This window comes from Lethenteron reissneri, chromosome 27, assembly GCF_015708825.2.
Source record: "Lethenteron reissneri isolate LAM-NWPU_2019-01 chromosome 27, ASM1570882v1, whole genome shotgun sequence".
Lineage (NCBI taxonomy): Eukaryota > Metazoa > Chordata > Hyperoartia > Petromyzontiformes > Petromyzontidae > Lethenteron > Lethenteron reissneri.
In genome coordinates, this window is record NC_083805.1 from 15,155,433 (window position 1) to 15,181,521 (window position 26,089).

Sequence of the window (26,089 nt, forward strand, 5' to 3'; positions counted from 1 at the left end):
GCCATTTCATTTTATTATAGCCATTCAATTGTTCGATCCTACCAGCCCACCCCACGGGGTCCTGTTACCCTGACCCGACGGAATAGCCTGGAAAGGACCCATTGAAGTGTTCGCTCAAACCTCATGTTAAAAAGGGTCAGTCTCAAAGCCAGTTTATTGTTGGTGGCCTTATCCACTCATGGAGTGTCCTGTAGCAGATATAGCCAGGATTCTCGTGACAGAATTTCAAAATGGTGGTGTCAGCAATCAAGGTTTGGAGTTTGCATGTTCTCCTTGTGGTCGCGTGGGTTTTTCTCTGGGTCCACCGGTTTTTCCCTCCACATTAGAAATGTGCGTTTAGAGTATTTGGTTGCTTGAAATTTCCGCATGATAGGCAACTTTACTGAGCCATCATTTGTGGCTATATAGCTCAGTGGGTATTACCTGGAAAAAAATAGTAATAGTACATGAACACCATCCTGTACCTGGCACCCATGAAGTTATATTTATAGTGAAGAATGCATTTATTATGTTTTAGGTGTGGGCATGGCTCTCAGAGTGCTACACTTAGGAGGGCAATAGTGCCCAAAATTGTTTAATGTGGGACGTCTAGTCACCTATAGTAAATAAGGCGACAGTCGCCGAGTGTGAGGAGTGCTGGGATGGGCTGCTCCATAGCTCCAGCGCTTCGCAGACGCAAGCCGAGGAGAGTGCTGCATTGGGCGGGCTGACTGGAGGAGTTTGACATCTGTGAGACTACTGGACATGTGTGAAAAATAACTTCCTAGCCCATTGGGTTCCAGTCTAAGTAAAGATTCTGATTCTTTTTATTTGGATTTGTGGAGGTCTTGTTGTCGGGATGGCGGCGGCCAAGGGGAGCATTGCGTGGTATCCAATGGGCCCCCTGGGGCCGGCAACATACCTACCCATTGACCTCCCAGGAGACCCTGAGAGACAAAGGCAGATCAGAGCCATTGGGCAGTTCCCGTCTGCATTGCCAAGGTGAAATTAACCCGGAATAGGGTCATACGCCGCCGGTAGGGCCCATGTCTGAGGGCAAAATGCAGCTAAGGGTTGCGGCTCGTGTAAAAGACGAATGCCAGAAGACTGGAACTAGCCAGCAAGAGGGACCATAGCCCCTTGCCAGAGTAAGATGAGCTGGGAGCTCTGAAATCTGGATTTTGAGAACTGGGAAAAAGCTTCTGAGCTATGGAGAACTCAGGCAAAGGACAACCTGAGGTTATCCCAGAGAAATACCTTTGAGGTACTTGAGATCGCCATCCCAGGCTTGGGAAACAACGTTTTCAGTGTTATTGTAGATGGGGCGAGAGCCAAAACAAGCAAATACAGTGCCCAGTCCTCTCCCTAGCAGGGTAAACGGGACACAGTAACCAGTAAAAATGGTAATTACAATCAAAATGAACAGGCTGAGGAAGGGGGAGGACTTGGAGGATGAACCTTGCACTGCAAGGAGCTAGAAAGGAAGGGGAATGTTTCTCCGGTAGAAGCTACTGCTGAAGAGGGTGAATCGTTTTAAGAAATTTTCCAGGTAAATGTCAGAAGGTTCAGAGTGGTGGCTGAGGGGCCTCCAGGCGTCAATCAGTAGCGCTGCAGCACATCGCCCATTTGGCCCTCACAATCCTTTTCAACCCTCGTCAGGAAATATCTGGGCTCGGCAGCACCCTCACCTGGACGTTTAATCAAATTGCCACCAGATTTGAATTCTCTGTCAATACAACAGCTTTGGCCATAGTGACTCAGCCAATTTTCAAAACCTAAACCACAAGACCAGGCAGTTCCTTAACTGGACAAAGACCTGACAAATGACAAACTTGCCATCTTTTAAGGTGTAAAAAATTGTTGCAGATGCATTCAGCCACCACGGGATGGCTTGACCCCTGGTTAGTGAGCACTGTAGTTGCTCAAGGACCTTACAATAACAAAGACGCTTTGTCCGCTCGACGCCGAGCTTGTTTGTAACTGAGGCCAATCACTAGTTACCTCGCTTTCCTACACATGGATAGTGGGGGGGGTGGCTTGACGAACCAGGCTCGGTGCTTTTGGATGCAGATGACGTCACCACCACATGTGCGCACACCTTGCACATCCATGAATCCAGCCAGGCAGCCCTGAATCCAGCCAGGATTTTTTTTACTTTCTAATACTGTATAGTACGATATTCTCCACAATTACTGTTATTATTATTCTCGTGGTGCCAGGATTATAGGCACAATCAAGACTTACAATTAACAACCTTTGAGTTGGCTTATTTGGAGCCAGATTGATTGGGCAGTATTTTTTATTGTTTTTTTTATTGTAAAGTGCCCCCGAGGGGTTTTGCATTTTACATGCTATCTTTCATCCTTTTATAATTGTGTAGTGCCGTAGATGGGCCACGCTTACCAGCAGTGGTAGACGAGGTCCATCTGCAAGGGTGCCCAGTACCGCCAGGGGGGGGGGGGGGTGGGCTGCGGGGGATCTACGATGCTACACAACGCCACCCCTCGATGGGGACCCCAGACAGCTAATCCCCTCGGCGCCACCAACAGGGGGGGGGGGGGGGGGGGGGCTGCAGGGGATCTACAATCCCACGCAACGCCTCCCCTCGATGGACAAAGGGGGATAAAAGGGGACCTCCCCAGCCGATGGGACCAGTCGCAGCTCAAGACCCAAGACCAGCCAGCTTAGGACCCTGGCCCCCCTCGCCCCGCTTGTCCTAGTAAGGGCCGGGACGCTGTGCGGGCCAGTGGTGGGACTCTGGGACTCCTGGCTCTACGTCGCCAGAGTCTAGACCCGCACCTTGGCTGGGTCGGGTCAGGTAGCCTCCCCTAGGGTAATTGTAGCCGGAGGACCCGAGAGAGTAGGCTGTGTCCCTAGGCTGTGTCCCTAGGCTGTGTCCCTAGGCTGTGTCCCTAGGCTGTGTCCCTAGGCTGTGTCCCTAGGCTGTGTCCCTAGGCTGTGTCCCTAGGCTGTGTCCCTAGGCTGTGTCCCTAGGCTGTGTCCCTAGGCTGTGTCCCTAGGCTGTGTCCCTAGGCTGTGTCCGAGTATCAGGACTGTTGGAGTGTGGTATCGTAATAAAGAGGTTACCTCTACAAGTGTCTCTGGAACCCATTGCAATTGTACTTCTACAAAATGGATACTCAAGAGGTTACGGAAATTGAATATATTTTGTTTTTCCTGGTTAATCAAGTCATTACAAAATGTGCTATGCAATGGATACATCACTCTTTGCTTTATGAGCTGTAAATAGCTCACACTTCATGTTTTTATCGTGCTAGTGCATTGTTGCAATTTTTTGAGACTGATGAATATTTATGGTCTTCGATGCTGATTATACAGGGTGTTTGAAAAAGATGGACCCAATTTCAGAGCAGTATATTTCACGATGGCAACATGTTACAATTACACAAAAAGTTAGACGGTTTAATGAGTTAAGTTTTACTAATCATTTTATAAATGCTCTGTGCCCTCCACCTGCTGTACGGACAACATCGAGACGATAGTTGAATTCGTCCCAAACGCCTCTCAAAGTGTCTTCCACTGAAGTCACCGATTCCGTGATTCTGTTTTTGAGGTCATCCAGATTAGTCGCTAATGGTGGCACAAAAACACGGTCTTTGAAGTATCCCCACCAAGAAAAAGTCACAGGGTGTGATGTCTGGGGATCTTGGGTGCCAAGAGTGTAGCGCCAAGTCTTGGGGTCCCGTGCGACCTATCCAACGTTGAGGCAGTGTGTTTTGCGAATGACTGAGGCGAGGGGCTGTTTGTGCGCTGGGAGAGTCATCTAGGGGTAATCATTTGAAACTCTATGCCCCACCCTTTCAAGTGGTAAGCGTTTCATTCATGGGTGGTTCGTGGTTGCAGAGATATAGTGATTTCATATCGGGTCCATGGTTTTGAAACACCCTGTATTTGAATAACCGGACTAATTCATCATCAAATAAGATGTGTGCAAATATGGATTATTGTCTCCATGATTTGTGTGGGGGTGCACATTTTTGACATCACATCCCCATTTAAGGCCAAAGACTGGAGGACATTTTCACAATTCTGGCAACTGTCTGATGATTCTGATTGTAATTATTGGTGAAACTTTTTGTCCAGTTGTTGAATTTCATGAAATTTCCCTCTGACATACTGGCAATACATTGACATTTTTGTTCATGTGACAACTTTATTCATTGGCTGTGTTGATTGGAAAGGGTTTTCACCACACTTTTACTGACACGATATGACCCAAAAAACAATTGAGTTCATCCACAAGTTCTAATGTGAGAAGCTTGCTGCTGAAAGAGTTTGGCTATGGTATGAGATCCATGAAGTGCAAAGGACTCGAATGTTACGTGAAATAGTTAGCCATAAATGATACATTTTTGTTGCCATCTTGGAGTGTCAATGATGTTTGTTCAAGACATGATTTGTAGTTCTGTGATATGTCAGAAAACGTCTGGGCATGAGGGAGGTGAGCTTTGTGTACCATGCCTGGGAACTAAGTGGGTAACTTCAATTTCAAAATTAAAAGGGGGAAACTAGGCAAATGTAGGGGGGGGGGGGGTAACAAACTTAAGGGAAGTCTCATGGTCATCTTGAGATGTGGAAGTTGTCTATGCCACTGCTGATTTAAAAAAAATAAACAACTTAACCTCTGCAATAATCTAGTATTTATATATGATGGAATACTAGAAATAGTAATGCAGTATAAATTGTATACCATCTAAATTAGTTATGGCACTAAGATTAACATTTGAGTTGTTCTTGCATTATGTATGTAGCATATGCAATAACTTTATTTTATATTGAAAATTATGGTGTTACCCGAAGCATTTACTTTTAAGAAGTAATCGTTTTTGATGGCAATGGTAACTTTGTGTGGCATACTTTTTTCTCACATTGAGCTTTTATTGGCATTTTCTTGGTAATTGCCATTTTAAAAAGTTCTGAGCACTCGTGTAAATGACTAACTAAAATTTAGCAACATTTTAACCGTGCATTTTGCATTATCAGTTGGCTCGTGGGTTAATTGTGAAAAATATCAGTCTCACCTTAAATATACCCAGTTATGAACCATGATCACAAGGTCGTGGTGTTAAATTAAGGTCAGGAGTCAAAGGATGTGTGCAGCAAAATTCTTTTATTTTCTTTAAGCATCAGCCCTCCAGGAATACCATGGCATAACATCGACACTTGTTATACTTTGCTAATTTCCTATTGTCCTTTTCCATTGCAAGCATCTGGACACGAAACGGCCTTTGCCGATTTTAATGTTTGTCTTGCATACATTCGCGGAAATACTTAACACATGCCACTCTATTATTAGCCACAGGTACTTAGGCACACGATACAGCTGATGTGCAGAGCACAATGCGGGGTGGGTAATATTGAATGCGAGTTTCGGGTGGTGTTCAAATCGTGGTTCCTTGTAAAACATGGGAAGGTGCTTGTTAAGGGTTGTCCGCTTCACTTATGGGATGATCTCGATGCGGATCTGGCTTTGCCGTGGTCACCCTTCTTGGTCGTGGAAACCACGGTCTCCTCGATTATCTCCTCGTATTCCTCCATCTCGGTCTCAGAGCTAATTATCTCTTCCACCTCGACTTCCTGCTTGTGGTGAACTGTCTTGGTCGAGAGGAAGGTCTCCTCCGTCGTCTCTTCGTAGGTTATCTCCTCCTGAGTAATCTTCACCTCGTCTTTCGTCACCGTCGTCTTTGTAGCAGAAGCTATCGGCTGAACCTTGAAGGAAAGGATCTTGAGGGCACGTTTTGACTCTGTGTCTTTCTTTGGAGCCACTGTTTGTGGGACCGTTGTACCTTCCTTTTCAGGCGTGCCTTGTTCTTTTTCACTTTCTTCATCCTTGGCTGGTTTATCATCTTCCTTGATGGATTCGCTGCCACCTTCTTTGGCTTCGGGCTCCGCCTTGTCACTCTCTGCATCCTCGACTGCCTCTTTTGCTGGTGCTTCATCTTCTTGAGCAGTCTCGTCTTCAGCAGCTTCCTCAGTCTCGTCTTCAGCAGCTTCATCATCTGTAGCCTTCAGTGCTTGTTCTTCAGCCTTATCTTTGGACGATGCTTCCACTTTCTTTCCCTCCTGTTCCTCTTTGTGTGCTTCTAGATCTTCACTTGCATCCTCTTCTTTGCCTTCCTTTTTGTCTTCAGCTTTGGATTTTGTATCTTCAACCTTTTCATCCTTGATTTCCTCGTCAGCACCATCTCCCTTATGTTTTTCCTCTTCAGGAGGAGCAAGAGCCACAGAACTTTCCTCAGCCTTTTCCTCAGCCTCGACTCTATCAGGACCTTCAACTACAATGTCCACTGTCTTGGATGCTGCTGTATATTTCTCCTCGGCTGCAGCTTTGTCTATTTCAGATTCTTTGCCATCAGCTCGGGCGTCCTCTTCGGTTTCCTCTGCTTCATCTTTAGCGTCTTTCTCCTTGCTAGGCGGCTCCTCCTGGGACTTGGCCTTGGGTGTGTGGGTGTAAATGGACCTCGCTGAGTCCAAGCTCAGGCTGCTGCTGCTAAAGTGTGAGTCTTCTCCATCCAGAAGTCTCCTGCAGGAAAAACACACCATAATGCAATTAAACCAATGATCTTAGGAGGTGACTGGTTGGCTTAGGAAGCCGACGTTTGCATGTGAACGTTATCTGGAATTTTAACACCCTAAATTAGAATCCAGGGAGTCGTGTGATATCACATTTTGTAGCAAGTTATTGTTGTGAGCCCGGTTTCCAATTAATACTTCTATTCAGGTTTAAAGTTTCCAGATCGCACTGGTCTTCATTGACAAGCCCAGAGCTAGTGGTTGAAATGTCAATTTCTTATGGGAGTGGCCACTTGGGTTACTCCATATATCAAACACTGTAGACTGGAGCAATCAAGCGCCGAGTTGTTTAGCAGACCTGGGAGTGGCAGCGCGCACTAATCGTAGTGTAACTTTGCCGTGCATACGGGAATTATTGATAGACTGCATGTACACAGATGGTGAGCACTGGATAGGTGGGCACATCCCTCACCTGTAGGCAGAGATCTCGATGTCGAGCGCCATCTTCACGTTGAGCAGGTCCTGGTACTCGCGCAGGCGACGCGCCACCGCCCACTTGGAGTCGCGCAGCTCCCCCTGTAGCTGTTCCATCACGTCCTGTAGGTGTGTGTGGGAGGAATGGGCACCACCGTGTGAGCTCCACTGTTTAGGTTAATGTGGCCCGGAACCACTTCTCTAAAGGCATTTGTTTGAAATCACCCCATTGGCATTGAGACCAAAATGGCTCTTGAGCAAGGGAACTGATTCATACGAAATGTTCCTCAGATCTACGGGGCATGGGGGCAGCATTCCTTTGTCAGCAGTGCTGAACCACGTGTCAAATTCCACTCTTTATATTATGGGAACCAGGCTAACGAAATTAAACCTCTTCTCGATTTCTCACTATGGGCTCTGTTGACCCGCGATTTAAATTTGTTAGTTGTGTGTTTTGGCCACAGCGTCACCTGACTATTTTCAACGGACATTGAAGGGGTATTTGAATGTCATGTCTTTCACAAATTAGGCACAAACCAGTGCTGGTTGAGGGAGGGCTATAGTTACCTGCAAGTTGCCCACGTCGATCTGGTGCCTCTCCTCCATCTCGTTCAGTTGCCTCTCGAGTGAATCCCTGGTTCCCAGCAGCGCTTCCAGCTCCGTGCTTCGCTCATTGAGCTTGTGACGATAAATCGAGAGCTCCTCCTTGGTCGATCGCAGGGCCTCCTCGTTCTGCTCCGCTGCCTTCGTGAGCTCCTTGAACTTGGACTGGAAGCGCTCCTCTGCCGCCCCCTCAACCTGCCCTTTGAGCTGAAACTTGCCGCGGATTTCACGCAGGGCTGCCGCGATGCCTGGCTCTTCGTAGTCTACCTTCTCCACCGAGACGGAGGAGGATTTGATCTGCTCCATAAGTTGGTCCATTTCCTCCTCATGGTTCTTTTTGAGGAAAGCGATTTCATCGAACAGAGCCTGTATCTGCTTCTCGTTGCTCATTCGCACCAGAGAGGCGTTGTCTGTGTTCTTGCTGAACATCTTAAAGAGCTCGTCAGCTTCACTGCGTAGACGAACTTCTTGACCGCATTTCTCTTCGAGCTTCTTGATCTCTTCCTCCAGACGCTCCTGCTCTATCTGCATGGACGTCTTTTCTCCATGAATGTGTTCAATGAGCTCTCGGAGCTCTTTGATTTCACACTCGTAGACATCGTTGATCCCGCTGCGGGTGGTGCCCGACTGCCTCTGTTTGAGTGCTGAGATCTCATCGTCCAGGTCTTTGTTGTTCTGCTCGAGGTCATGCACCTTGGCAATGTAGCCCGAGAAGCGCTCGTTGAGATCCTGCAGGAGATGCTTCTCGTTGACTCGAGCTTGCTGCATGGCGTCTCCTGTGAGCCCGCTGGGGCGGATCTGGTCAAGGCTGTCTGTGTAGTTGAGAGCAGGCATGCTGTAGCCATGCACGAGGCTGCCGTAGCCCGAGCGCTCGCCTCCGAGTCTGGTTGACGAGTACGATCGGAGTCCACCAGAGAAGATGCTCTGGAGCCGTCTGCTGGAGTGAGGCGCGTCCCCGTATGTTCGTCGGGAGGAGCTGCTGATGCTTGAGCCTGCGTAGCTCATGATGGCTGTGCTGGAGGAGGTTGCTGCAGTCTGATGCCGGCTCTTGAGCTGATGCTATCCTCCTCTGCTCATCTCGCCCCTTAAATACAGGGTTTGTGCCAAGCACAGCAGAACTTCATAGCGTGTGCCGCATCACACCTGCAGGCGCACGTGTGCAGATTGCAGCTTCAAATCATGGAAAAAAAATGCATGCTCATTGCGGCCTGCCCGTCTGGCCAACTGTGCCACTCCCATGCGCCTGTTTATTGATTTGCCATTGGGCATTGGCTTTGCTCGCTGGCTGATATTGCGTGCGTCATCTCTAAAGGAGAAACTAAAACAATTTGACCTTTGTAAGTTAACACTGCACTGGGTACCAAGCTGAACGTCAAGTCAACACACCACTTTCCAACTGTAATTCTAAACTTGTTTACAAATGAACCGTGGTCTGATACTGTTCTTTATTCATTTTTAACTGTTGATTGAAACGAGGTATGTGCATTTTACAGCCGGTGGTTTTATTGCAAGAGCATGAATAGGATATTTAATTTTGTTACGTATGTTACATAATGGAATAGCACTGACAGAAACTGTATGCAACCAATAAGTGGCAAATATCTGAACTGGTCCTGGGACCTCTGCCAGGTTGACTGAGCCTTAAAAATGAGTACCGGGTGCAGTGTGTAAAATATCCGCACTGGGGAGACCAAGGCAGATGGGCGTGGTGTTGGCCACCCACCACATCGTGTACTGTACCACCCTTAATAGGTGCTCGCTAAAAGCACTTGCCCCTACAGTCTGTTAAAGGTTGCACAGGGGATCTTTCTTATCCACATTTATTTGAAGGTTGACTTGGCATTGAAACCTAAGTGATTAGTGAATTTGATCAGCGTTTTAATCATCGTCATCTGAACAGTGAAATGGTGAATTTGAAAAAGCCACAGTAACATTTTTCACATGAAAATGTTCCCATTTTGTTACATGCCATTGTTGTAAATTGAATTAATGGTTTCATAGTTAAGTCTGCACATGTCTTTGTAATTGGGAAAAGGATTAAGCTTGCTGGGGAAAAATGTACCCATTGTTTTCATGTATTACCTTCCACTAGAGACCGACATTTACATTGGACATTGCTGTATGTAGCAGGTGGCATTTTTGCTATTAGTGCATTAAATTAAGAGTGGGCTGATCACACCCTAGCTGAGCTCATTGGCATTCTGTGTGCAGGCTGGCACTGCTGCGGGAAAATGCGTGTGCGCATTGAGTGTAATCTGACCCCGCCTTGAGCCACTGAAAAAAAATGCAGTAGAGTTATATTGAAATGGTCCATTATAGAACATATGCTATTTGAATAAATGGATGCAAACGAGTGTATCCAATGCACAGTTCTTGATCAGCATGGACAGCTAAATGGAAGGCCATGTTCACCAACAAAGGACATGGCACACAGGGAGAGAGAAAGGGGGCGGTCTGTAAAAGAAAGCTTGGAACCTTTTATTAAATTTTAATTGTATTGCTTTTGCCTTGAATCCAGATATTTTGGTGGTGTTTATTGGAATCTGAAACTTGACGTGCATGATGTACCCTCATAGCAGGATGGTATGCGATGGTGTGCCTTTTTATGGGCGTTGCAGCAAATAGCGTTTTGACAAGTACATTTCTGATAGCGTGGGAGGGGGTTCGGTTTCCAGGTGTTAGGGCAATTTATTTTTTCAAAAAGATTGTCCTCACACATTGGGCAGAACCCTCCTGAGTAAAGATATTGAATAGATGGCACTAAAAAGCCAAGTACGATCTGTTCTCCCTATAACGCAGCAGTTGTTTTCCCGAAGAACATTGTTATGGACAAATCGCATGAAAATTAGTTTATAATATAGGCTAAAGCACAGTCTGTGATAACACGTGAAATGCATATGCTGGCTGAATAAAGACCAAGGCGCGTGAGTAGCATCTAGAAGAATCCGGCATCATCCCGTCTCGTGTCATGCTATGCCGAGACAGCCGTACGACCGCTTATTCCTACTCGCGCAGCGTAGTTCTGTTGACTCTATTGCGTTATATCCAATCTCGCATCCGCGTTTATAGAAAAATCTGTTACCTAATGTGTTTTTATCACTGTTATATCCAATTCACTTTGTGAAAATACGCATTATTAGGAGAACAGACTGTATATTCCCATGCCGAAACAAGCAGAAAGGGATCCGCCCTCCTTGAGCGAACCGGCTCTTCCAAGAGAATCTGCAATTGGTGTAAATTGCACGTTCCCTTGACGGGGATTGTCGCCATAAAAAAAAATTTTTACTGTTCAAACTCTCTTTTTGCATTGACCCTAAAAAATATGAAGGGCTGAGCTAAATTCTCACATGGGATTTGATTTTTGACCAGTGCATTTCCCCTTCCAGCTATTGTACATTGCAAGTGAATTTAGATTTTCTGTCAGTGGCAGTAGCGGGTGTTGTGTATCAGGATGCGTTGAGTGCACTGTAATTATACGAGCAAGTTACTGCATCGTAATTGAGCATACGAGAGAGAATGAGACGAAAGGTGGGGTTTTTTCGGTATTAATGGGTGAGAGTGAGAGGTGTGGTGATTATGGTTGAGTATAAGCATTGTATGGTCAAGTGCCTATCCTGACCAACGGTGTTGTTGTTCTCTCATCTTTCAGGAGCGACGACCGAAGGAATTCCAGGTGCCCGCGCCAGCCCAACGTTCGACGTCACTTGAAAATGGCCAGGCACAGCCAGTGAGCGCTCTTCCATCCCCAGCGAGCGGTGTGACTGCACGCCACCCAGCCCCGTCACCTGCCACCAGTCCCGTGTTCTTGCCCACGTCTGCTCCGCCCGTTCCTTACCAGGGGACGTCCAAGCCGCACCCGGTATCCTCGGCGCCAGGCTCCCAACAGCCGGTGACAACGCCCAGCGGCGCCCCTCTCCCCGCCGCCGCCCCTTACACCAGCAGTGGCGAGGTGGCAGCCCCAGCCCGGGAAAGACCCCATTCGTCTTCATCGTCGGTGGTTTCAGCCTCGTCGTCTCAAGGTGGCAGTGTGCCTCCGCAGCAGCAGCAGCAGCAGCAACAGCAGCGGAACACCGCACCACCCATGTCGTTCTCTGGTCGCCGCGAGGCACGCACAGAAACGCGGTGGGGGCCAAAGCCAGGCAGCGGACGGCGCAGCAGTGCAGGCTCCCAGGCCAGCACCGGTGGGAGGAAGCCGGTTTTGCGTGACATGAAGGTCGGGGAAAAGAGCGACGAAACTGATGACGGTAGGGCAGCAGGTGGCAGCCGGCAGCAGCAGCAACAGTCCTCGCATCAGCAGCAGGAACCAACGCAAAACACTAGGCAAGCATCCCAGAGCAAAGGTGGCTCGCGCAGCCGGGGCGAGAGGGACGACGCCAAGGCCGCCGACGCCGGAACAAGCGACAAGGCCAAGGGTGACGGATCTCAGGGTTCGGTCAAGGGGCAGGAGCCGATTGCACCCCCGGCACCCGGTCCACGTGGCAGCCAGCAGTCCAAGGACTCAAGCCGGCAGAGGGATGTCTTCCCCAATAACGACAGCCATGGCTTTCCGCAAAACCAACGACGACGGGATGGGACATGGCCGCGGGGCCGGGGGTCCGGACCCCGAGCGTTCATGGCGCCTATTGGCACAACTGGCGGGGGCACATCTAGCAGTGGCAGCGCGGACGGGAATGCCGTGCCTAGCACAGTCTCTGGCCGGGAATACTCTGGCCGAGGTCGTGGTGGTGGTGGTGGTGCCAGCGCTCGTGGGGTTCGACCAACGCCTGCGTACAGAGGCGGCCGTGGTCGGCAACGTGAGTTTCAGGCGAAATTCCCGAATCAGCATCAAGTGCAGCAGCAACAGCAGCAGTACCAGCAGCCCAAGGCTCGGGCAGCACAGCAGGCGAGCTCACCGGCACGGAGTGAGGGCTCCGAGTACGAGGACCAGACGATCCGACGGAGACGGCAGCGTGGCTCGGAGAGCGAACCCGAGAGCGACAACAACAACGAGGACGACGAGGACAACGACCGCGCGAGCACGGATGCCAGCGAGGGCCCGGCCCCCGTGCCCGCTACTGCGCCTGCTGCGCCCAGTGGTGGTGCCGGTGGTAGCAGTGGAGGTGGCGGTGGTGGGGCTAATCGGCCTGACGGGAGGCCTCATCCTCGCAGGGACGTGGGCTCGGGGAGGGTGGGTGAATCCAGGGGCCACCGTGCAGCCCCAGGAGCCAGGTGGGTTGGAGCTTATGGTTAATATATAGCCACGTCTCTTGCTGGTTGCTAGATGCTCGCATCACAGTTCGTAACATTCTTCAGGCTAAATTTCGATTTAAAGCTTTCGTGACTGCAGGGATTCATCTTCTTGGTTCTTTCGGTAAAGTCACGTAGAAGGAAAGTAATAAAATAATAAAAATAAAACATGAGAATTATTTTGTGTTTTATTTTTATTATTTTATTACTTCCCTTCTACGTGACTTTACCGAAAGAACCAAGAAGATTTTTCAGGCTAGTTCTGTGTTTTGAGAGTGGAGCAGTGGTTCATTGGCTAACACATTGTGCCGTAGTCCCTAGATTCGATTGCAAGTCATGTGTCGGATCAGTATCAATTATCCGAAGCAAATTGCTCAATCCTTATTCTTCATCGCAATCATTGCCTGCTACTGGCAGTCCAATGCCACTCTTGCAAATTAGACTATCCTGACTTAAAGCTTTCTTGACTGCAGGAATTAATATTCTTTGGGTCTTTCCGTAAAGTCACGTATATAGGTTCAAAGAAAATAACAACTACGACGTTTCGATCGCAACACAAGCGTTCGTCATCAGGAAGAGGGGGTTAGCTTCTAAAGGTAAACTGTTTATAAAGGTTTGAAATGGGCGTAGCCCAATGTAACCAGCCAATGTTAATGTAAGTGGTGGGCAGCGACCGCGGCGGTGGTGGGTTTTTCTCACATTAATAGGTAAAATTTCTCGCCCTAACACAGCCACCTCGCTCGCCGACCTCGTGGTTTTTGCTTTGCGATCTTCCATTAACATGCTAATCTCTCAAATTAACATAGCCACCTCAGGGCGCCCGCCGTGGAGGTCGCTCGACGATCTTACATTATCATGCAAATTTTTACTGGGCAGCCCTTTGATTGGTGTGAAAACCCACCATCGTCGCTATGTATGTATTATGTTGAACTTCTTTCGCACCGTACTTAGCCAACCATGCTACTCAGAGGTGTGGGGAGAAGGACAACAAACTAACTGCACAAAGTAGTTCTAAAGGAATGAGTTTTAAATTTAGAGTGCTTTGGAACGTACTCCTGTGTCCTGCAACACTAAACAGAGGATAATTGTTGCGCGTGTTGTCTATTTAAATGGCCCCATTTAAGGTCTGGCCACAGAGATCACCGGTCGGAAAACACCGACATCAGACGGGGTGACACTGACAAGCAGCATGACTACGAGCGAGATGACCGGCCTCCAGCGCCCGACCGCCGACGCGACAACTTCGCTGGCTCCGGGGGAGCGGGCGGCTCCGGCCCGGGGGAGAGGGGCAGCGCGGCAGGGGGAGAACGCGCGGAGAGGGGAGGCGCCGTGTTCTCGGCGCGCGGGCAACCGTCTCGCCGCGGACGAGGCGCTGCGTACCTGGGGCGCGGGCGGAACGGCGCGGCCCCCCGGTCGCACGGGGGTTCGAGGGCCGGGGAGGTGGGCGAGGGGGGTGGCCCTGCTGAGCCTGGAGGCGCTGACAAACCCGCAGACAAGTCGCAGGTAACGTTTGGCACGGCTCACGGGCGTTCATGCCGGCAAGTTTGCAACGGTATGAACGTATTAGAGGGTTATAAACAAGTCTTGTGTCTTTGCTCTCGTAGTGATTTGGAATTGTCACGTCACTGTGGTGTTGGTGGGTCACGTGCGCGTGCATGCCAGCACCGTGGGGGCAGGTGTTAGTGCATTGCACAAATGTCACGCTACTCTGAGGGCGTCGAGACGGAGCCATTCCCTGGCTCGCCAGATGGAGGGGATACAGCAAAATTCGGACTATCTCCATTTGTCATTTCTGTATGGAATAATGTTGCCCGCTCAATCGTACTGGTTTTCTCCAGGTGCTCCTGTTTCCTCCCACCTGCATGAGCACTGTTTAACTGTCTAAAAACATTTAATATCCAGAGGACTATATTGCTTGGGCAATTGTTGGCACCAGCTCTCACAGCCTGGCTGCCTTCCAGCGTGTCTGGGTTTTCTCAGCATTATGAGATGCAATTTATATGAGCGATGCTATGTAAAATTAACCGTTAACCATAACTTATTATTATGTTGGGTGCCAGTCTCCAATTAGATCAGCCATTTTGAGCACTTTCAAATTAAGGTTGAAACCTTTAATGCATTTGCTCTGTTAACACTAGCTGTCCCCATCATGAGTTTGAAAGTGTGACTAAAAAAAAATCACAATTTTATGATTTTTCTGTCTTTAAATTAAGTCCATAACCGTTATGAACGGCAATTTCTCTAAACTGTTTCATGTCTTGACTTAAAGCTTTCGTGACTGCAGGAATTCATGTTCTTTGGGTCTTTCGGTAAAGTCACGTAGATAGGTTCAAAGAAAATAACAACGAACGCTTGTGTTGCGATTGAAATGTCGTAGTTTTTTGTTATTTTTTTTGAACCTATCTACGTGACTTTACCGAAAGACCCAAATAATGTTTCATGTCTATTTTCGCTCAGTGGCAGCCAAAGCCAGAACGGCGTTTCACTCGAGGAGGAGGAGGAGGAGGTGGCGGCGGCGGCGGCGGTGGTGGGGGTGGCGGCGGCACCGGTGGTCCCCCATCACGGCGTGGTGGCACCGAGGGCCCACCCAGGCGCCACCAGGCCCTGGGCCACCCGCATGGCCACGCGGCGTCGTGGCAGCGGTGGCAGGATCGACCGCCGCGGTTCACGCGTCGACGCCACTCTCCCGGGTCGGCGGCGATGGCGGCAACCAGCGGCCGCGTGGATCCCTCCTCCCGCGGGCCGGCTGGCAATGCCACGTCTGGGACCGCTGTGTCGCCCGAGGGGGCGGCCATCGGTGGAGGAGGGGCGGTTGCCGGGGGGGCGACAGTCGGAGATGATGCAGCGGGCCCTCCAGGTAACAGCGCGCGACCGTGCCATTGAGGGTTGGGGTGGGTGGTTGGGGGGCGGCTCGTTGCATTTAGGCTGAGGCATCAGTGAAGCGTACGGCGCTTGGATTGAGAGGGCCAGCTGGGAGTAAGTGGACAAGAATTCCCTGCCTCAAAATGTCTTTAGTGTATTGTTATTTACAATCAGTGTGTGGGTTATTTACTGATGTATGGCTGAGATATACAGCTCTTTGTAGAGCTTCAGGAATCTTCGTCATGAGATGGTGAGAAAATCTCAGCCTGGATCCACTGGCTCCATCAGCTCTCCTCCTCCCCTTCACTCTTATTGATTGATTTTTTATTTTTCCCCCATCTGCATCGCTTTCTCTCCCTCATCCTTTTAAATGTCCTCTCTTCAATTTTATTTCCCACTCTCCATTCCTCTCTTCACTCCCTCTGTTGCCTCCTGCTTCCTTCCTCTGCAGTCAGTAAAATGGACACCTTGTGAGGCTGCACTGATTATTTTAATGAAGTCTACAGCGGTTGTCATTGAGTCAGTTTTCATTCTACGAATGTGGATGCCACAGTTAAGAACGTTGTCCACTGCTGGTTTAAGCATGGGGATTCAAGCACTTTGTGGCTTACTTTGTAGATATGATATTAATGTCTGCTTTACTCTACACTGTGCGGTTTGGGAAATTATCAATGGAAATTGCTGGGCAGTTCAGTGAAATATTTTGAGTCCATGAAGCAAATGGAATTTTGCATTCAGATGTGGAGGCTGAGATGGGGTTTATTAACTCTGTTCTGCAGTGCTTATGGGACAGCAAAGTGAGGGCAAGTGACTTTGTTGTTTAAATGATGGGCAGCCATTGGGATTAAAACCCGACCCAAGGTTATTTCCTTCTGATCCAAAAAAAACTGTGAAGTGAAGATAATATTGACTGAACGCTGTTAAAATGGCGCGGTGGCTTGTGTCTTTTCCAGTGACTTTAGAGACAGGGCTGGTGGGGGATCATGCTGAGATGAAGTGCATGAAACGCCACCTTCGGGGGCAGCAAAAGTGCCTGTGATAGGCAGTACAGCCGAGGAGGTTGGCGACCAGTATGGACGTATTTTTGAGTGCATGTTATGGGTTGTTTTTTGTTCTTCTGTTACTCAGGTGTATTCCCAAAAGGGGGGGAAAATACGTTCAAAGGAATTAACCAAACATCCCAAGTAGGAACTTCATAAGTTTCGTGTCTTAATAAGGTGTTTGTAGGGTAAGGAAATAAATTATTAGTGTTATTTGTTACAAAAAGATAATTGTTAAGATAACACTGTGCTGTTTTAATTTAGTTTTACTGCCCTGTTTTAATTTGTGAGGACTACAACACACGTACCGCTCGCTTTCCTGTGTTTTATATCACGTGTAATAACAAGCTTAAAATGGCATGCTGGAAAACTGAAACATCCCATTACTCGTTTCACTAAATTGGGAGCCAGTAGTACTACAGGCTTGTCTCGCTTAACGAGCGAGATATACGTTCCGCGGAAATTGCTCGGTTAAAGTGAACGGTCGTCGTTTTGCTCATCGACTACTCCCATATTAAAAGCAAGAGTTACATAACAGCCCCCAAAATCTTCCTCTCTTGAACAACTTTTTCTCACATGAGAAATACAAATTACTGTAAAGTTTTAAAATAAAGTAATGAATATCAAATTTAACACTTGCCACACGTGAGGAACCACAATGCAAGATCCCCCGTATATAGCATATGATATCACCTCGTTCCAGCCACATTTGAAATCAACACTCTTGCGCACACTCTCTCCACTCAGTCACACAGCCCTCTCACGCTCTCTGTCTCTCATGCATGCACACATACCTCCCCCCAAGACAAAGATCCCCTGTATAGCCTTAACAGACTGGTGGGTCAAGTGCTGTTAGTGAGCACCTTTTGAAGGCCGGCACTGCAGGGCTGACAGGGGGGTGGGTGGCCAGCACCACACCTGGCTGGCTTTTTTCTCATTCTTGGCGATGTTTACACACTCCACCAGGTACTCATTTGAGTCCGAGTCGTCCTAGGGGAGGCCCAGGACCGGTTCAGATAATCGTTACTGGTATTGGCCATAAGTGAGAATCGAACTCGGGCCGATGGGTTCGTAGCGCTGTGCGCTTACCGTTTCGCCATCGCTCCCCACAGCCACCCATCCCGCCACCCACCCATATGGTACAGTGCCATCACGAGGCCCACACCTGCCACCCTACCCCTCTCCTGCACCCACCTAAATTACATGGTTCACCCAGCACGGCTGCTAAGCAAATAGCTGCGGGCCGTGGTTTCCCTCCCTGCCACCACTGGACGCATTTGATAAATCGGTCTCTGCTTGTTACGCTAACATGCAAACATTGGCTCGTTTTTCTAACAAATTGGGTCAAATTCAAATTGCTGAAATTCTCGTAAAAAACGCTCATTAAGCAAGACACGCCTGTAAATGTATGAATGGTATTGATCAAATTCCTTACAGCTTCCTCATTCAGTGGAAATCCACACGCTCTAAATTTCTGTTCACTGAGATCTCAACGCACCGTTTTTGGGTATCCATTCCCCATAAAAGCATTTCACGATTCAGTTAATATCAATGAGCAACACGCATTCAGCTGTGAGGAATTTTAATCCTTACCGTGTGCTTCATGCGCATGTTACTGCTGGCTGCAATTTAGACCTATTGCCATGCTGTTGTCGTCGTCGTCGCTTAAAATAGGGAAGTGGTGGCACGTTCGTCGTTTAAGTAGGTGAGATTCGCCGCTGCCATACACCAAGCATACACCCAGAACAGACTGGAACGTAAAACGACTCCATGCCAGATTCACTCGTGCGAAGGTGGCATCATCGCAGCGATACCACTCTGCTACTCCTGACACAATCATCTGGCTCTCAACCGCCTCTGTAAAATTCCACTTGTTGCTTTACATCAATCAGCCTTATGAAAAAGAAGACCAAGAATAATTGCTCTTGTGTATAAGCCTCAAAAAGACTCCTCCTCTGTGTACCCTGCATGCTCCACCAATCCGGATAAAGAATGCTCACCGGCCAACTCGCCACTTAATATAACAAAAGCAAGAGGCAATGAAATAATTGGCGACTTTCCGTTATGCATTTCATCGTTCTACAAAACAAGCAATTGACTGACAAAAGTAGCTTTTCTTTGAAGCAGCATGACACCTGCTTAGTTTTTTAGTCCTTTTAAAACATTTTAAAGGAGTTTTGTAAAAAAAAAGTTAAACTTGCGGAGGCTCTGGCAGCTGACTGAGGATTTGGCGTTTCAACATTGCGCCCATTCGGGTCTGCTTTGTAGGTTATGTCTGACCTTGCTGTTGTACATAACTGTACATGACACCCGTTTTACAAAATAAACATGTGCTACATTGTTAACTCTGTCTTTTTAGTAACTTTTAAGTGAAAGGATTTGAAGATACAGAAAAAAACATCATCCCAGTAGTGATTTTTTTTTTTATGCTGAGGAATGTGTTTACAGATTGTGGTCAGGAAATATTTTATGTTTGTGACAAAAAAAGTGCATGCGTGTGATGCTGGAATAAAATCCCTAATTCAAAGAGGTCGCCGCGTGACTTGGGTGAATCTTGATGCCCTTGTCTGAGCACTAAACCAACACCTTTGGGAGTCCTGGGTTTGAATCTGGGCAAGAACCTGTGATTAAACCGGGCTCTCAAGTGTTAGCAAGTTGATGGTCTGAGCCCCGGTCACTCATGACTTAACAAGCCCATCATGATTGTTTTTTTTTTATTTTGGATTAACTTTGCGGTGGGGAGGTACATTGATAATTATATTGAATTATACAGAGCAGCAGAATAATAATGTCCTGCACGGCATGAATGAGCACATGTAGTGATAATTAACATCAGTATAATAGAGATTTCAAATGCATAAACTGTAACACATTAAGCCTATTTTACACCGCATGGGGGAAACACTCCTGTGGTCAGAGGTCTATTGAGGAAATGCTTGTCAAAGCAGTTTGGTATATTCTTTCAGCGCTTTTTCCATAAATAGCATCACGACCTGAGGCTCTGCGTTCACAAGTTTGAATAATGCTCTAAATATAGTTAAATATTCTAGGTGTGCCTAAAACTCTCTGCAGCTCTCCAAGATGCAGACGAAACAACGAGGCTCATAGATAGTGGGTGGGGGAAGTAAGTTGACAAAAAAGCCTCATACCTCATCGGATTCCTCCAGTGTAAGTAATGATTCTGATTACGAAGGTAGCAGCAGTGAGAGACAGTGCCCACCCCAACAACTCTGCATCACGTTCCGTGGCCCTAATGGGAATTGATAGTTGAGATTGAGTAGTGGCATGGACCAGAGAAACACGTTTTTACCAAGGTACAAAATCTTATCTATTGCCTTGGTTCCTTGACGACAAGGTAATGTCGGTTATAACAAAATCCACATATATATGGTTTCAATAAAAAAAAACTTGGTGTCCATGTTTCATAAATGTAAGTTGTATGTTGAACTTGTTTTGCACCATACGTAGCCAGCCGTGCGAATCGGAGGTGCGGGGAGGAAGGACAACAAACTAAACACAAAAAGCAGTTATAAGGAAATGAGTTCTTAATCTACGAAATGCGTATTCAATCTAAATAAGCGTTTGACAGTGCTGTCACCTCTATTGTTGGCACTGGGCCAGAAGTGGAATTTTCCCATTAGTCTGTCTGAAAAGCAGTTTACGTTTTTACAGATTGGAAAGGATTCACGAGCACAGAGTGAAGGGGAAAAGTAAAACCATCAGAGGGGATTTGAGCTCGCAACCATCTGATTGTGAATTGCACACTTTGAGCCCCACCACCACCACCTCAACAGTTCTTCCAGAAAAAGAACAAGGGAAACAAAGTAAAATATAAAAAAATATTCAAGTGAAATAGTGTTTTAAGATTGAGTCGGCTTTGATTTTACGACTCATTTGGGGGAGCGGTAGTGTAGTGGCTATTGTGCTGCGCTACAGACCCGGCAACCCCGAGTTCCATTCCCACTTATGACCAATAACAGTGGTCAATATTTGAATTGGTCCTGGGCCTCCCCTAGGTCGACTCGTCCTTAAATGAGTACATGGTGTGCTGTTTAAACGTCAGCACTGGGGAAACGACTGCTGGGCGTGGTGCTGGCCTCCACCCCCCTTGTGTACTGTGCCCTAAGTATGCATTACCAGCACTTGCCCCAAAGTCTGAAAGGCTATACGGGGAACGTTATTGTAAAACAGTGAAGGGCTCTTTATCCCTTATGTAGCATTGTATTTTCTGATTTCACAACTCCATTGGAACCTACCTCTGATTGTACGTAACCGTAGTCTTTTGCCAACATATCTACCCTGCCTGCCCATTCCTAACTAAACCAGCGTGTGTTGGTTTTTCACTTGAGATTAGACTCAAATCTCTGAGCTGTGTTGATCTACAGAGACTTTGAATATGCTCATAAAATGCTTTTTAGAAAAAATAAATTTGAAAGATTAAGAAAGGTGGAAGGGAACTCATTATGCGGTGCACGTACACGAGTTGATCCTGTCACTGCTAGGGCCAGTCACAAGCTGCAGAATTGTAGCTGCACTACTTTAGGGTACAGATGGCTTGGAGCCCCGGACTACCTCCTTAACCTCAGGCTTGTGGCACACTCACGAGTGGTGAACGTGGATGGTCAGCTGTGGTTGGCGGGGGGGGGGGTCTTGTTGCTCCTCTGTCCACCCAGGGAGGCTGGTGAGACCACACCATCACCGGGGAGGAGTGGGCAACTCACACCCAGTGGAGCCCAAGGACGATGAATGACAACCTCACATACAGTCCTGTGTATGCGGAGAGAGAGAAGAGTGCATTTCCTAATAAGACCGATTTAATTCTATTGGTCTGACAAAGTTACATTCAGAAATGTAACCCTAATGGGAGTGAAATGGGAACTATTAGGTGGATTGAAGCCTGAATGGCATAAAGTTGAGGATAGAGGATTCTGGCTATGCAGCCGTGCTGAAGCTAATAGATTTGCAGACCACTGACCTTTAGCTATTTTAGCACAAAAGAGCTGCATGAAATGCTGAACATTCTGAACAGAGCTACAACAGAACAAGGGTTGAAGATCAACATCGAGAAAACCAAAGTGATATATATTTAAAATTAAGAGGTTCGTCAATATTGTCGTCAGACTAACGATGCAGCACGTGACAATGAGGCCAGGAGGTAAAATGCATTGGGAGCATTACAGCTGAGGATGCCGGTGGTTTCGAAGATCTAAGGACAAGAACTGGCAGTGCATGAACTTATTGGACAATTATATATTGTGAATTTAATTGGTAAAAGGCTAAGAAAGAACACACCGATAACGTATGTTGGGAGCGGTAACAAACATTTTATGAATATGTAGCTTATGTTGAACTTTGCACCGTACGTAGCCAACCGTGCTAATCGGAGGTGCAGGAGAAGGACCAGCTAAATAGAAAAAGCAGTTCTAAAGAAATGAGTTTTCAATCTAGATGATTTAAAACTGCACAGCGCTCCAGTGTCTTCGTAATATCGGAAGGAAGAGCATTGCAGACGGCCACAGAATGAATGTGCCATTGAATTTAAGATAACTCAACAGGACCTAAAGAAACAAGGACGTGTGTTCCGACAACAGTAAGTGAAACGCCACACACATAAATATGGTTAATTTAATTAATGGTGATAATAATGGCTTTCTCTAGCGCCGAAACATTTGGAAGGCATTTCAACACCCCACACAGGAGCAAGCTCACTGGCTCGGCAGCGAAGAAAACGGCGTTGCATTGTAAACACTTTTGGAAACCCTCGTTTAAGACGTCAGTCCCGGAGGTACATGTGCAGCTTTGGAAGAGACCCAGAAGATGCCAGGTTGTGGAAGTCGCGTGACCTTGTGTTTGGTGGTGACTTTGGGGAACGTGGACGACCGAAGGAGAAGAATGAAACCACACACGAAAAAAATATTTACTTCATCCATTTTCCTGCAGTTCTTAGGAGCACTCTGTGATAGTTTTGGATCGTGAATGTACATTTTGGTGCTTTGGATACATTCGAAGTGTGCAGATATGACACAGAGTTGTTTGGACAATTGGCTCAATGCTCTTTGTAGTATCCATCGGCCACCAATCTCGTCATATTTTCATTTTATAGTTCTACTTCTGTCCTACTTTTCTCTAAACTCACTTGAACAGCTTTTGTGGTTATAAAATCGTATTTCATTATACGGTATTGTTCAGAATACACTTAACCCTTTCCCTTTCAGAGACGTCTGCAAGTTGCAGGGTGGGTCCCGTTCACCTTTGAATCGCAGAACTCGCAATCGGTTAGCGTTAATTTGATTTAGAGACTCAGAAGCGCCGCTGTTTTTAAGGACATTGTGCTTACTGCAGAGAACTGTAGTGTCACGACCGCACAATGATAGCTGGCGCCAAACTGCCACGCCCTCCCACATGGTCTTGTGGGAGCCTCTGTTTTCTGACTTGAAGATGTTACGGTGAAGTTATTTTATTTTAGTTTTTCCTTCGATTCTGGGAACGTGTTTGATTCCTTATCTACATGGCACATTTGGCGATCCTAATCAATGCTGGCAGTCGTGAAACAAAATGTAGGGAAAAAAACCCAGATTTCATTGGTGGAAACCACTCTTAATATTACACCCACTACGAACTTACCACAGCCCCAGAGGGATGAAGGGCTGACATGACCCCTGACTGAGATTGTAACTTGATCTTCCGATTTGTGAGTCGAACACTCTAAGCCACATCGCTACCCAGCCAACATGGACCCTATTCAGCCTGTGTTCAAACTCATCACTAGTTTCTTGCTGAAACGTGTACTGGGGCACAATAGCATTCAGAGTTTATAAAATCTAAATTGTAATTCTATTGAAGGCAATTTAAAAAATCAGTTGGCTTCTGTGTGCCATAATTGCATTTGTTTGTGGTTTGTGATGGTATCACGGTAATGATGCATCACTGCTTATCCCATTGTGGAATGTGCTCACTACAATGATAATTTTGAAAGTCAAGAGTTGAATTTCCACCACAGTTTCCCAATAATTCCTCCTGTGCATTACTATCAAAGTGCACGCCACATGGTGTTCATAGTCATTGAAGGCGCAGAAAATGCACGTTTGCGTGTGTGGAGCGTGGTGGAGCAGAGCGCCGGGCGGCTAAAACACAGCAAGGGGGCACAGGTGGTGCATCAGCCAGTCATCTCAGTCAGGTGACCTATGGCACCTGAGTCTGTCCCGTGACCTGCCAGCAAGCGTTCGACACTTCACGTAGCCTTTACGTGCACACAGCCTGGAACAAACGGCGTGGTGACGTCACCGCCACTTAGTGGCGAATGGCGGTTGTTGGTGCAAGTGTTAAGCACAGCGCACTGACATCCTGAACACTTGTTTGGATTCTGCTCATTGTCAGCTTCAGTGGCACGTGAAATCTAAACCATTATTGGGCCTCTCTTAGGTTGACTGCTTTTAAACGAGTACCCGGTACTCAGATTGTAAATGTTATGGATTTGCTCTCCAACACACCGGTGTGCTGTACCAATAACGAATTGGCATGTTCTATTTACGTGACAAACCTTACTAATTGGCTGTGTCGGATGGTGGTCGGTTTACCGAAACATTCTATACTTATGCGATATAACCCAGAAAACCTGCATGATATCTCTTACTGTCAGCGAACACAAGCGGTGGGGAGACGAGGCCAATGCGGCGTGGTGTTGACCACACTTCCTCCTGTGTCATGTCGGCCTTAACAGGCACACACTAAAAGCACTTTTTCCCCTGCAGTCTTCACGCCTGCACAGAAGACCTATGTCTACGTTTGTATGCGTCTGGGTACATGTGTGTGCCTCTGTTTCCTCCCGTGTCTGCGTGTGTGCATCCAGGTGGGGGAGCCCGCTCCCCCGAACCGTCCGACCTTGCGAACGAGGAGTGGGAGACGGCTTCAGAGAGCAGCGACTTCACAGAGAGAGAGCGCAAGATCCGCACTCGAGACATGCACCCCAGGTACAATGGAGTGCCACGTGTTCGGTTGGATCGGTGGGCTCGCGGTATATGCGTCAGCACTGAGATCTGAGATGGTATCACTTGGGTATCTAGGGTTTATTTACATTTTATTTCACGAGGTGTGGCCCACTGAGCTATAGCTCTTTTTCAGAAGCGACCTGGCCACAAATGATAGCTCAGCAAAGTGGTTTACCATTGGAAATTTTTCGCAGGCAAATACTCTTAAACGCGTGTTTCTAAATGTGGAGGGAAAAACCGGAAAAAAATGTAGGTGGCGACAGGGTTTGGATTAAACCCACGACCTATATCCTACGTGAGGCAGATAACATCTTGCCAATGGGGGGCGCCCTTTTTAAAGCGGATTTCAGACACCTGGGGGTTACACTCATCTTCAAGTACGCTTGGTTCTTTCGGTAAAGTCACGAAGGTAAAGAAAATAAAAGATAAAAAATTATCAATTAAATCACGACGTTTCGATTGTGTTGTAATCGAAACGTGATTTATTTATTATTATTTTACCTACGTGACTTTACCGAAAGAACCAAGAGTATGGATCCTTGCAGTCACGAAAACTTCAAATCTAGAATCATCTTCAAGTGTAGACCTTGCCATTTCAGCTCGGGTGATTGTATTGCTGGAACTCCCCCATTAAATACCTTTTGTCACTTCAACAAAGATGTACCAAATGGCCTCAAATAACCATGGAGCATTGATCATCTCCTTTTGGAGCCATACGTAAGGGATGGAAATTCCACATTGCTTTGGCAGGACACAGTCTCCATGGCAGCGTCCACTAGGTCTTGCACAATTGTTTCACTCTTACTGCTGTTCTCTGCTTTTCCCTTCACCCGCTCTCCAACCGCCCACTCCCATAGGGGTCCAGACTCCTCGAGTGGTGATGGCAGTGGTGGTGGCGGAGGCAGTGGAGGAGTAACCGGTGGCGGTGGCGGCGGGGGAGGAGCAGGTGGGGGCGGCGGTGGCGGTCGCGGGGCCGCTCCCCCTCCCGGCGGCCCTGCCCAGGGTTCATCTCGCCGGGCACTGGGGGGTGGCCCTCGGGGAGGAGAGCGGGAGAGGCCAAACCGACGGCTGGCGGGGGGCGGGAGGGGGGACCGGGTGAGCGCGGTGGCACACCGAGCCAAGAAGGGGTACGTGGCCAGCTGACAACGCTACACACCAAGACAAAGATAAAAGACAAAGATCCCCGTATAGCCTTAACAGACTGTAGGGGCAAGTGCTGTTAACGAGCACCTATGAAGGCCGGCACTGCACACGAAGGGGTGGGTGGCCAGCACCACGTCCGACCGCCTTTGTCTCCCTAGTGGCAATGTTTACACACCGCACCAGGTACTAATTTGAGGCTGAGTCGACCTAGGGGAGGCCCAGGACCGGTTCAGATAATCG

At 47.7% G+C, this 26,089-nt stretch overlaps 2 protein-coding genes across 9 annotated transcripts in view; one reads left to right on the top strand and one right to left on the bottom strand.

Annotated features, from left to right (window-relative positions):
* The window catches only part of LOC133348637 (protein PRRC2C-like), a 97,438-nt gene that overhangs the window by 45,366 nt on the left and 25,983 nt on the right, over positions 1-26,089 (top strand). For all 8 annotated transcript variants that reach the window (XM_061561562.1, XM_061561563.1, XM_061561565.1 and 5 more), the window contains exons 19-23: positions 11,240-12,798; positions 13,941-14,319; positions 15,274-15,673; positions 24,568-24,688; positions 25,564-25,833. In XM_061561562.1, coding sequence (XP_061417546.1) covers positions 11,240-12,798; positions 13,941-14,319; positions 15,274-15,673; positions 24,568-24,688; positions 25,564-25,833 — 2,729 coding nt within the window. The remainder of the gene's footprint in view (positions 1-11,239; positions 12,799-13,940; positions 14,320-15,273; positions 15,674-24,567; positions 24,689-25,563; positions 25,834-26,089) is intronic.
* Positions 5,092-8,658, bottom strand: LOC133348636 (neurofilament medium polypeptide-like). Its single transcript, XM_061561561.1, has 3 exons — positions 7,555-8,658; positions 6,986-7,110; positions 5,092-6,523 (listed from the first exon to the last, which is right to left on the bottom strand). The coding sequence occupies exons 1-3, from the start codon at positions 8,593-8,595 to the stop codon at positions 5,437-5,439; spliced, it is 2,253 nt and encodes a 750-aa protein (XP_061417545.1). The 5' UTR covers positions 8,596-8,658; the 3' UTR covers positions 5,092-5,436.

Excerpts from the sequence above, each read along its gene's own strand:
- LOC133348636 (XM_061561561.1), bottom strand. The coding sequence starts at position 8,595 with ATGAGCTACGCAGGCTCAAGCATCAGCAGCTCCTCCCGACGAACATAC. Across the intron at positions 7,111-7,554 it reads TCGACGTGGGCAACTTGCAG|GACGTGATGGAACAGCTACA; the intron begins GTAACTATAGCC and ends ACACACCTACAG. Across the intron at positions 6,524-6,985 it reads ATCGAGATCTCTGCCTACAG|GAGACTTCTGGATGGAGAAG; the intron begins GTGAGGGATGTG and ends TTTTTCCTGCAG.